Source organism: Cucurbita moschata, unplaced genomic scaffold (assembly GCF_002738365.1).
Source record: "Cucurbita moschata cultivar Rifu unplaced genomic scaffold, Cmos_1.0 Cmo_Scf00015, whole genome shotgun sequence".
Lineage (NCBI taxonomy): Eukaryota > Viridiplantae > Streptophyta > Magnoliopsida > Cucurbitales > Cucurbitaceae > Cucurbita > Cucurbita moschata.
In genome coordinates this window covers 4882907-4894764 of record NW_019268531.1, presented here as the reverse complement: position 1 = coordinate 4894764, position 11858 = coordinate 4882907, and the positions used below count along the sequence as shown (strand labels likewise).

General features: G+C 36.8%; 2 protein-coding genes and 1 non-coding gene across 4 annotated transcripts; 2 read left to right on the top strand and 1 right to left on the bottom strand.

Annotated features, from left to right (window-relative positions):
* Nucleotides 1-159: 159 nt before the first annotated feature.
* On the bottom strand, nt 160-232 carry TRNAE-CUC. Its single transcript has one exon. It is a non-coding gene; the product is annotated as a tRNA-Glu (tRNA).
* Nucleotides 233-483: 251 nt separating this feature from the next.
* LOC111453704 (probable E3 ubiquitin-protein ligase RHC1A) lies at nt 484-2748 on the top strand. Of its 2 annotated transcripts, none has more exons than XM_023094910.1 (2): nt 484-639; nt 1618-2748. In XM_023094910.1, exon 2 carries the CDS (start codon nt 1681-1683, stop codon nt 2587-2589), a length of 909 nt encoding a protein of 302 aa, XP_022950678.1. In that variant the 5' UTR covers nt 484-639; nt 1618-1680; the 3' UTR covers nt 2590-2748. The 2 variants fall into 2 exon arrangements, with proteins under 2 accessions (XP_022950678.1, XP_022950677.1); XM_023094909.1 differs by having other exon boundaries at nt 485-639; nt 1623-2748.
* Nucleotides 2749-3826: 1078 nt separating this feature from the next.
* LOC111453869 (ER membrane protein complex subunit 8/9 homolog) lies at nt 3827-11096 on the top strand. Its single transcript, XM_023095149.1, has 5 exons — nt 3827-4153; nt 4320-4466; nt 4541-4600; nt 10648-10814; nt 10910-11096. The coding sequence occupies exons 1-5, from the start codon at nt 3947-3949 to the stop codon at nt 10938-10940; spliced, it is 612 nt and encodes a 203-aa protein (XP_022950917.1). The 5' UTR covers nt 3827-3946; the 3' UTR covers nt 10941-11096.
* The last annotated feature ends 762 nt before the right edge of the window (nt 11097-11858 follow it).

Sequence of the window (11858 nt, the reverse complement as noted above, 5' to 3'; positions counted from 1 at the left end):
CCCAACAAAATAAAAGTTGAAAATAAGTAAAAAAAAAAAAAAAAAAAAAAAGGAAAAGCAACACAATGAAAATTGAAAATAAATAAAAAATTTAAAAAAAATGAAAAATAAAAAATAAAAATGAAAATAAAGAGAAAAGAAAAGAAAAAAAAAATGGTATTCCGTTGCCGGGATTTGAACCCGGGTCTTTCGGGTGAGAGCCGAATATCCTGACCAACTAGACTACAACGGATTTATTGATCTGAAATGTCAAATAAAAATAAAAATATTTATTTTTTATTTGGTTTAAAAGAACAAAGTCAATCCATCCAAATAATCCCAATTTATTATCTTCCGGAGTTTTAATTTTTATAATGAAATATATATTTTACCATTTTCATAAAAATTCAATAAATTAAAATGAAAAAAAATAAACAAACAATTTTTTTTTTTTTTAAAAAAAGAGAAAAATAGAAAAGAAAAATAAATAAAAAAGGGAAATAAGAACAAAAGGTCACGTCGGTCCTCCCTCGACCTGGTAGCCCAGGCTCTGGGTTTACCCCCATCGCCTCTGTCGTCTTCTTCTTTCTTCTCTCTGTTCGTTCAGTTCCAGAAAAGCGAAATTGCTTGGATCTGCTTTTCTCTTTCCTCTTCCCAAAGGTGAATTTCTCCAACCTTTTCCCTTCCTTTTCTGCAATTCCTTCAATTCCAATCAATGCCTCTGTAACAGTTCTACCCCCTTTTGCGTCTCTTTTTTTCGTTTTGAATCGGGAGGCCTTTTTTTCTGTTTAAAATCTTGTTTTCTTAGAGGTTTTTTTAGAAATAGGTGCTGTTTGGATCTTCGTTGGGTGATTTCGATTGGGTTCTGTGGTCTATTTGGAATGGAAATATTGTAGTGGGAATTTTGAAGTACTGTTATTATTGTATGCTTGTATGGACTTTCATGCTCTGTATTTGGTGGAATGATTCTACTTAGAAGTTGTGCTAGTTATCTGGTGATTGTTGTGGGCGGAGTAGAATGTTTTCCTGACTGTTCTTTTGGTTTGGTGGGATTTGGACATTTATGAATTTGGTGTGATTGATTTATCAATCTTTTCTCTATTGTGAGTAACTTTTTAAACATAGTTTCCAGAAGGTATTAGTGTTACCGTTTATTCGATTATGTTTCTCGACGCTGAATTTGTTCGTACATATGTTCTTGACCAAGAGATCGAAGGTTCGAACTAAAAGAAGAAAAAGAATCAAAATTGACTGATAGTTAGCAATATGTTTGCCTAGAAGGTACCATAATTTCAACAGTGCGGAGTTCTTGTGTGAATGTTTCATTTATTTACCTCGAGATTTAGCTCGATCTTCTTTTTTCGCCTTACGATTTAAAAGTTGAGATAGAAGGATTCTTTCTTAGGTATGCAAGTTGGTTTGTTTTCTTGTGCTTTTGAACTAGTTATGTTCGAGTTTTATGAACTTGTCTCATTTCATTTGAGCTGGGATTCACTGTATGGTTTGGTTCTTTTTAGTTCCTTTTCGTTTTGCTTGTGATTATTGCACTTCTTATCTCTATTTGAAGTTGATTTAGTCTTATATATACTGCAAAAAAGCTTGACATTATGCTGAGATAATGTTTTGGTGGCTGTGGAGTTCAGGGATAAGTTTTGGTGTTCTTCCCATTATATATTTTAGTAGGGAGAAGGAGAAGAGAGGATGTCGAATGGTCGGAACACCCATTGGTGTTATAGATGCAGAAGTTCGGTACGTCCTCGAGGTAGAGATGCAGTTTGCCCCAACTGCAATGGAGGATTTATCCACGAACTTGATGATATGGTGCATGGAAACCCATTTGAATTCTTTGGTTTGGATGATGATGATGAAGTTCACAATCATGGTATGGGAGCATTCTCTGCTTTTATGAGACAGCGGTTAGCTGAAAGAAACGACATGAGGGGAAGATCAGAGTCGGTTTTCGAGCTTAGCCCGGGATTTGGACCACTATTAGTATTTGGTGGTCAAGTTCCAATGAGAAACAGCAGGTTAGAAGCTCTCTTCAATGGGGCTCCTGGCGTTGGCCTTACACGAGGCAATAGCGGCGACTACTTTATAGGCCCTGGACTGGAGGAGCTATTTGAACAGATTTCAGGAAATGGTCATCGCGGCCCTCCGCCAGCATCTAGATCATCAATTGATGCAATACCAACTGTTAGGATCGCGCAACAACATCTTCGCTCGGATTCACATTGTCCAGTTTGCAAAGAAAAATTTGAACTCGAGTCCGAAGCTAGGCAGATGCCCTGTAGTCACATGTACCACTCAGATTGTATTGTTCCATGGCTAGTCCAACACAACTCTTGCCCTGTCTGTCGCCAGGAACTGCCACCACAGGGAGTAGGGGTCGGGGTCGGGGGCGGGGGACATATCGCCAATGGTCAAAACGAAAGCAGCAGCTACAACAACGGTAATGGGTCCAGTGTGAATCCGGGCAGACGCAATCCATTCTCTAATCTGTGGCCATTTAGGTCGTCTAGTTCAAGGACCAACCATGGCGGAGCAGGGAGTAGTGAAGCGACGAACCACCAGATGGGGTATTCGGGATATCGATACACTAATTCACCATGAATTGAAGTATGGAGATGGTTTGTTTGTAGTAAAAAGGGGCGCCCTGGCTCTGTATGAAGATACACACAGGGTGCTGTATTTTTTGTGCAAATTTTGGTATGTAAATGACCTTATATTATAATTAGTAGCTGCTTATTGCTTCTGCTGTTGTTTCCTTCATCTTCCAACTCAATTAGTATATGATTTTTTTTAAAAAAGTTTAAACTAATATGATATGAACCAAGAGACCGAGGGGAGGGGAGTAAGATTCGAATTATCTTGTTGATTGAATATATTCAAGGCAAGAACACTTGTTTGAGATTCGAATTACTCCATAAGGAAGATCAATTATGTCTACTCGAATGATTCTTGTTCATCAAATATGTCATCACTCCACAAGCAAGATTGAATGTGTTTGAGATTCGAATCACTCCACAAGGAAGATCAATCATGTCTAGCTTGAATGATTCTTGTTGATCAAATATGTCATCACTCCACAAGCAAGATTGAATGTCATCCAAGATTGATCATGTTTGAATGATTCTAGAATTGAAAGAGACTTAGCCTTTGGCTAGAGAAGAGTACAAATGCAGAAAATGAAGATTGATCATGTTTGAATGATCCTAGAATTAAAAGAAACTTAGCAATTGGCTAAAAAATGATCCTAGAATTAAAAGAAACTTAGCAATTGGCTAAAGAAGAGTACAAATGCAGAAAATGGGAGTTGTAAAGAAGAGTACAAATGCAGAAAATGGGAGTTGTAACGTGAAACTATGAAAGACATTCCAAGAGTTCAAAGGGAATGACTTTGATACCATGTTAGATGAACACGACTGTCCAGAATGGTATGATATTGTTCACTTTGAACGTAAACTCTCGTGGTTTTGCTTTGGGCATCTAACACGACTGTCCACAATAGTATCATATTGTCTACTTTGAGCATAAACTGTCGTAGTTTTACTTTGGGCTTCTCAAAAAGCCTTAGCATAAACTCTCGTAGTTTTACTTTGGGCTTCTCAAAAAGCCTTGTAGTAACGGAGAGAATATTACTTAATTATAAACACAGTAACGGAGAGAATATTACTTAATTATAAACACAGATCTAGTTCATAAAAATATGGGACTTTCATATGGCTGTTAGTTCATATTTTATCCCCATTTTAAAAAAATTCAATCCAACTTTGGTTAAATTTTGTGTTAATTTTTTTTACAAACAAAATTAATTAATGTGATTAATTTATTTGTTGAAATTTTGTTTTCTTCTCATTTCTCTACTTCTGCCATTCAGCTTTGCTTAGACTGTAAACTCCGCCTTCCTCCTACTCTCTGAATCGTCTCTTCCGGCGAGCTAACCAGAGATTTACCAACTCTCTGACTCATGGGCGGCGATCTACGGTTCGAGATCTCTCAGAATGCTTACATAAAGCTTATTCTCCATGCCCTAAAGCACCGGACCTCCGCCGTCAACGGACTCCTCCTTGGTCGCATCTCCGGCCCCACTGATGTAATCGAAATTGCCGATTCCGTCCCTCTCTTCCACTCCAGCATCGGTCTCCTCCCTCAGCTCGAGATATCTCTCCTTCTGGTACTTCCTTTGAACCATTTTACAGCTGAATTTCATGTTTAGGTTTCTGTAAACCGGTTACTCGTGTGAGAATTTGTTGTGTTTGACGCCATGTTTACTTCCTTTTTCACTTGCGTATTTGAGATCTGTGATTGATGAGGTCGTGGCATGCTTCATTTGCAATCAGATTGAAGAATATTATGCGGCCAAGGGATTGAATATCGTGGGATACTTTCATGCCAATGAGCGGTTTGATGACTATGAGGTCGGTGGTGTAGCCAAGAATATTGGTGATCATATTTCTCGATTTTTTCCACATGCTGCTCTTCTTTTGGTAAGAGATCTCTTATTGCTCTTTATCTGTACTGTTTTGTATATTTCTTTTGTTTGAATTATGCTTCTCTGCAGTTAGATCACAGAAAACTTGAAGCTCTTCCAAAGAGGAAGGATAGAAGCCCTGTAATGGAGGTGAGTTTATTGCTATAGAATTTTTATCATTATTTTGTAAATTGTATTTTTACGCTTTATTAGAATTTCCTCAATGAATTTCCACTATCTTTCCTCCTTTCTTTTGGTACAAAACCATTTAAAGGAGCAATCTTATACCACGAAGATGCAAAATTTAAATATTGTAGGTGAATACCAATACGTAGCATAATTTTTTCGGACCAACTACCTCGTTCGGTTTTTAAAAGACTGGAATATGGTAAAGTAGCTTTGTTACATTTCGTATTGATAATTCATTCATTAATTGAGGTGACATTCTTATGGCTTTCGCAATTGCTAGATTTGATATTATTTGCTTTATAGCATCTTGTTTGAGTGTTCTTTAGGAAGTTTCTCAGTCCTCTTCCATTGATGGAGAGTTGAATGTTAGATACTATTGGCTACTGTTGATGCTATTTGAAATATAAGGAAATGTATGTTGGAGGTTTTCACGGACTTTCTTGCGTATTTATCCTAAATTCCAGCTAATAGTAGTAACTAGATCTTTAAATTTATTCAATTTTATAATCTGTTTTAATGTTCTCTATACTTGGTTGTCTTGTACCGATTCTGCGTTGGAATGGATAAAGTTTGTGGGGTTTCATTTTAGTAAGTGAAAGTATGAGAGAGGCAATAGGAGGGCGAGCTCCAATTTTCGTTGGAGCTGCTCCAGCTTTAGATGTAGGATTTCATAAAATGTTCAACATGGAATGTGTGAATCGATCAAGGAGAAACAAATGCTTATCTATTAAGGAGAGGAAATCCTATTTGCAAATCCAATCATCTCAATTTGCAATTTTAGATGAGAAAGAATTCCCCATCGGTAACAAATGCTTATCTATTAAGCAGAGGAAATCCTATTTAACAGAATGATTATGGCCTTATTCTTCCAAGAACGGACTAAGAGGGGTCAGCTACCCAACCAATCTTCATAATTAAATACCGTTAGTGTATAGGTAGATCTCGTTGTGAAAGACCGATTACTAGCTAATTCATGGGTAGAGCCAAAGAAGCTTAGCGTTCTTTATTGAGAATGAATCTTCGGACCTATATTTTTAATTTTAGGAGAATCCTCTTTGGTGAGGGAGGCAATGGAGTGGATTTCTTTATCTCTTGCCTTTTGGTTTTGTTCTGGACCTTCAACGTTCAAACCAATTATCAGAAAGTGGTTTCTCGAAGCTATGGGGGCCTAGCGTCCTCGCTGGCACACTGCTCGGTGTCTGACTCTGATACTATTTGTAACAGTCCAACCTCACCGCTAGCATATATTGTTTGCTTTGGTCTGTTACGTATCGTCGTCAGCCTCATGGTTTTAAAACGCGTTTGCTAGGGAGAGGTTTCCACACCCTTATAAGGAATGCTTCGTTCCGCTCTTCAACCGATGTGGGATCTCACAATCCACCCCTATTGGGAGCCCAACGCCCTCGTTGGCACACCACTTAGTGTCTGGCTTTGATACCATTTGGAACAGCCCAAGCCCACTGCTAGTAGATATTGTCCTCTTTGGGCTTTCCCTGTCGAGTTTCCCTTCAAGGTTTTTAAAATACGTTTGTTAGGGAGATGTTTTCACACCTTTATAAAGAATACTTCGTTCCCCTCTCCAACCGATGTGGGATCTCACAATGTAGCTTCAATCTGACATCTACATTAAAGTTCTCATGACATGTTTAAGACACCTCAATTCGTATTATTCTACCTTTCTTCAAGATTATTCTTCCTCGAATATAAGGGATTCCATTGTAATGAAAACTTGAAATCATTTGCATCACATGGTCTTACTCTTCCATATTCACACATGAAATCTAGATTTGAATTTGATGAATGAAATAGAAGTGTCACTTCGTATGTAGCCTTTCGGTCCTTTTCTTTCGACATGGGCTCATATTTGAAGAAACCTTTAAATCTTAGACATTTGCTTTATGCAAGAATTTCAAAAGAAAAATAGGAACACTTGGTTTAAGCGCACCCATTAGAAATCAAGTCCTTCTGGTTACAAGTTCATGTATGTGTCATTTTGAAAACAAAATAGTGCCCTCCTCACAAACTTTCATAACTGAACCCTCGTTCTCATGAATCTGTCTTTCCTCATTTTTTCTAGAGATTTTATCATGGCTCCATTCTCAACTCTCACTTCAAATATCTCCTTATCCACCTCGACAACCTCACTATTGGAATCTTCCTTTTTAGATTGTGGATGATCTCTCTCATCTTGAATTGGCTGGTCAACTTGAGGTATCAGACAATCTTCCTTATTGTTAATAGATTGTGTGGCTCGACTCTTTTTGATTTGGTCTTGCTAGTTCATCTCTTGATTCAAGTCAGACTTGTATTTAATGATTGACATGTCTCTACTAAATTATCTCGAACAACCTTTCATAGATGAGCATCACTACTGTAGGTCTCGTGACAATTTCATCATTGGTGAAATATGCTCTTAAGATGAAAGTAAAATGAAAAGATATGATCTCTCAAACACTCAAGTCATTTATTTTACTCGGAACACTCGTGTTTACACTTAAAGATAGGCCATTTGGGAAACATGGCTAAATTATGATCTTGGGTGAGCTACTACGTGGATTAAGCAATTCTTGTAATAGTAAGCTATTCAAGACAACCAAGACAAAATAATTATGAAATAACAACAAAATAGAATTAAAAAAAACGAAGAAAGGATTAAACAAGTGAGGAAGGTCCCAAAGATAGTTCTCGGGTAAAACATAACGTTGGAAATGAATTCTAAAAAGAAAGATGTTACGATTTTGACTAAATGTCTATCTTAACTCTTAAAGATAAGAGGCTAGTCTCTCTTTTCTTAACAGAGCAATCAAGCTAACTTAGACGTTATCACTAAGTTTGAATAGGAAAGAAAAACATTAAAAAGCAACCGAGACAAGATTTGGACAGTATTTGCAAAATGTGATTCGAAGCTGATTTGATCTTCAAATAAACGTACAAATAGTCTAATAGTTGATAAAAAATAACGATAATTGTTGTAATATCACTACTATCTCAAATATGATTAGATTGCAAAGATCAAACACCAAATTTACCATAGCAATTTAAGAACACACTATGAAAAAATTTCTAGATGTTTTTTCTTCTCTCTTTTCAAGATGTAAACTTGATCTTTAAAGATAAAAATGAGATCAAAGTCAAAGGATGAAGAGGAATGGTGGAGGTGCATCAACGAAATGAACGGACAGATTTGTAGAAAAGATGAAGAATTGTATAAATGAAAGATAAAATTAAATCTAGAGCATGGCACAATATGCAACATAAGCTCGGATACCAAATAAGACAACCTTAATTCTTAGTCCAACAATCCATATTTTTATTGAAGCAAGAACCCTTGAATCAAAGAAATTAGCACCTCATTATGCAAAATTCAAATCAACCAAGCGATAAGTCTTGAATTAGATAAGATAAAAGATCTAGAAGCAAGATTTGAAAATCTTGTTCTAAATTGAGTCACTCGACAATTAAACTTGATCAAAGCTTGGTTGAATCACTCATATGCAATCTACTACAAGAATTGCATGAAAACTTAAAAATGACAAACATGATGCTCAGATTTCTAAGGGAGATTCTCAAACTTAAGAGCATAATTTTCCTTCATTCCGAATTTGGATCGAAAAGATAACAGAAATGCCTTTATGCAACCTCGAAATTAAACTATAGATTATCTTCTTTGCCAACCAACCATCACAGATGGGACTAGTGGTCAATAAAGACTTATGTAATTAGTAAAAAGCTGAGAGCGAATGGATCTAATTCATGGTGATCATCTACCTATGATTTAAACTTTTATGAGTTTCCTTAATAGCTAAATGTAGCAGAGTTATGCAATCATCTAATGATAATAATTAAGATGTGCACTATAATAATAATAAAATAAAATAATTGATAGGCCTGGTATTACGAACGTGTATACACGAAAGAGAGTGAAAAACGTGATAAGCACGTGAGAAAGGAATATGGTGCATTATGTGCATTAGTGGGCCCGATGGGAGTTTTATAGTTATAGTGGCAGTGGAGCTAGAGTATATAGCGTAGAGTTTTTGTGACAGGAGGGTATCTTTTTGCTATTAGTTGTTTTGGTTATATATAAAATTGATAGGCCTATCATAACTAAAATTGTTGGACAAGGCCTATCATAAATATTATATTCTTTACCATGGCTTGGGTTGGACCATGAGTTTACCCTTCCCCTCGTACATATTTGTCCTAAGAAGTGTGGAAGGTCACGTGTTTATATTTTTAAGGTTTGAGTTAGTTGGACGAGGTAACGAGTAACAATCATGTCACCTTACTAGTAAAAAGTATAAACTTTTAAGTTTAACTTCAAACATTTTTCTTTGACCCTTCCACTTCGACGGTGGTCAATTAGCCCAACCTCTCATAACTTCTCCTTTTTCAACTCTTCGTTGCTTAGTTGGCCCCTATGGGACTTTACCCTAGCTGATGGTTAGTTGTCATCCAGTCTCTGCACAAGACATGTCTGGAATGGCTAGCCATTATTTTTCTTTTAAAGATCTATATCCACATTTTAGAGGATGATAATTTCCACCGTCTTTGGAATAACATTTGCATTTATATAGTTATACATACACAATTTCATTTTTTATTCAGTGATACAACATGGAAAACTTTCAAATCAATCACGTAAACATTCAACATTCAAAACAAATATCATGATCATATGATATCCCAACTTAGCACTATGACATTTCGATAGAAGAGTCACTTTTATTAGTAATCCAAAAACTGGTTTAGCTCAACATGAAAGTTCTTTGGCGACCTGAATAAATCTCTGAAATTAAAACTTTATTTGAGGGTTAAATCTAATTTTACCAAACGTTATCCCATCATTCCCAATCTACTCTGTCTAAAGCCTAAATGTATAAAGGTTCCAATGGTTATAAACTATTATAAATACTTTAATTCAATCCAAAAGGAATTTATATGAATGAAGCATTACCTACTAGCTTGTACCAAACAAACTTGAGTTCTTATTTGTTTGTGTTCGAATGTATTCGAACTCACAGATCTGAACTTTACAAGCTATGGGTGTTCAAATTTGAGGTCTTTTAGAGTGTTGGTAATGAAACTAATGCAGACTGGGTTGTCAATGGTTTTATTGCTGTGGGAGTGTGTAATGTCCCAAGCCCAATCCCACCGCTAGCCGGTATTGTCCTCTTTGGGCTTTCCCTTTCGGGTTTCTCTTAAAGGCTTTTAAAACGCGTCTGCTAGGGAAAGGTTTCCACACCCGTATAAAGGGTGTTTCGTTCTCCTTCCCAACCAATGTGGGATATCATAAAGTGTTTATTAAGAGCCCGCTGGACTGTCCTCGAGGAGTGGGTGCTCGCATGGTGGGAAAAGAAGAGAATCGGATCAGAGGTCTGCTGTAGTTGCACGTCATGAAGCTTGTGGGTGAAGTACATTGCAGGTTTGTTCATCCTGGGTCTACTATTTGTGGAGCGCCGTTGTGACTGGTCAATGGAATTGTGCTAACATAGATAAATATGGATTCATTTGAGGAGCTATAACGTCGTCAACGTCGATCATGGGAGAAAGTTGCACACGTTATGGTAATCTGTTCACTGGAGGAGTAGCATGAGTTAGGTGCAGTCAGATGACGTCCTCTGATTGTGGTTACCACCACAGGCTATCGTTGCGAGTCGTTGGAGAGGGAAAACGGTAGGGGTGACTGTTGGCTCCTGGTTCATGAGGGAGGGAGAAAGAAAGAGATAGAGAGAAGACCTGGGGTTTTCTGATTTGTTCTTTTTTGTTTTGTTTTGTTTTTGTTTTATTTGTTCTTCTGGATCATTTAGTTTAATCAAGATATGATTGGATTATATATGCATGACTGTACTTTCCAATGAACAATATCTGATTTTCTTGGCTGTTTTGTGCTGCTACTCTATGCCACCTAACCAGACATCATGTAATCTAGGAATGCTATTAAACTGTAGGCCTCATCTATTGCTAATGTTCTTCTCATTCATTTCGTTTGTTTTGTCACCGGCCAGCTATACACAAGGGAAACTCCCAAGAATTGGAAGCTGGCTGGATCAGACGGAAGCAGCCAGCTAACAATCAAGGAACCGTTAGCAAATATGGTCCTCTTAGATTACATCTCATCTGAAAAATGGCAAGATGTGGTGGACTTCGACGATCACCTCGACGATATTAGCAAGTACAACACACAATCCCCCTCTTTTTGAATATTGCATCATCAATCATGAAAAAAAAGAAGCAAAAGTAATCTTTTAAACTTCAAAAAATTTGCAGGGATTGGTTGAACCCAGACCTCTTCAAGTAGAGAAAGATCTTTTCTTCATAGTTGCAAGGCTTGATTGCTCTTAGAAGGATTGGTTGGAAACTGGAGGCTTCTTGTGCTTCAATTACTCATATTGTTAGATGTATTGGTATTAAAGTATTCAACCAATTTTATCTCATTAGACTTCGATTACTCGTCTTTGATTCGATATACCGAAGCTCTCGGTGTCGAAGCGTTTTAGTGTTTTGAGTTAGGGGTGGATGATGTTTAAGGAGGTAGTTTGGATGTACTTTGCACTATATGTGTCATTCTTTTGTTGAGAGTGTTGGATCGGTATGGCAACCCTAGAGGGGGGGTGAATAGGGTTTTAACGATAAAAGTGTTTAAACTTGATTAATTTTTTTCTAATAATAAAACTTTTTACAAATGAGTAGAAGATGATAATTACTAAAACAAAATAATTCAAGTCAAAACAATAATCAAGTAGAACATGCAATAAATCATAATAATAATCTTGAAATTAAATAGTAAAGAGTTAGAGAAAATGACATCGTAGTTTTATAGTGGTTCGGTCAAACTCGACCTACTCCACTCCCCAAGCGCCTCTTGGGAATTTGAATAAAGAACTTTTCCGACTCTTTCCACGGATCAGAGCCAAACCGGTACACCGCTCTTTTTACGAGTTCAAGAGCAAACTCAATCCTTTCCACGGCGTAGGATCAAACCGAAACAAGTATTTGAGTTTGATAATATCACACCACAACTCTCTTAAAGAGTAGATTTACAATTTGGGATACTCACAACTATTTCCTCACAATATAATAATAATCCCTCTCAAGAATAAGATGAAAAGAAATAAACTTGTACGCTTGGAGAGAGCAACAAACAATGGAGACTTTGAACAAATGAGGATTGAAGAATGTATGTAAGTTGTGTGTTATAAAAATGTGGGGAAGATGA

Excerpts from the sequence above, each read along its gene's own strand:
- LOC111453869 (XM_023095149.1), top strand. The coding sequence starts at position 3,947 with ATGGGCGGCGATCTACGGTTCGAGATCTCTCAGAATGCTTACATAAAG. Across the intron at positions 4,154-4,319 it reads TCGAGATATCTCTCCTTCTG|ATTGAAGAATATTATGCGGC; the intron begins GTACTTCCTTTG and ends ATTTGCAATCAG. Across the intron at positions 4,601-10,647 it reads ATAGAAGCCCTGTAATGGAG|CTATACACAAGGGAAACTCC; the intron begins GTGAGTTTATTG and ends GTCACCGGCCAG.
- LOC111453704 (XM_023094910.1), top strand. The coding sequence starts at position 1,681 with ATGTCGAATGGTCGGAACACCCATTGGTGTTATAGATGCAGAAGTTCG.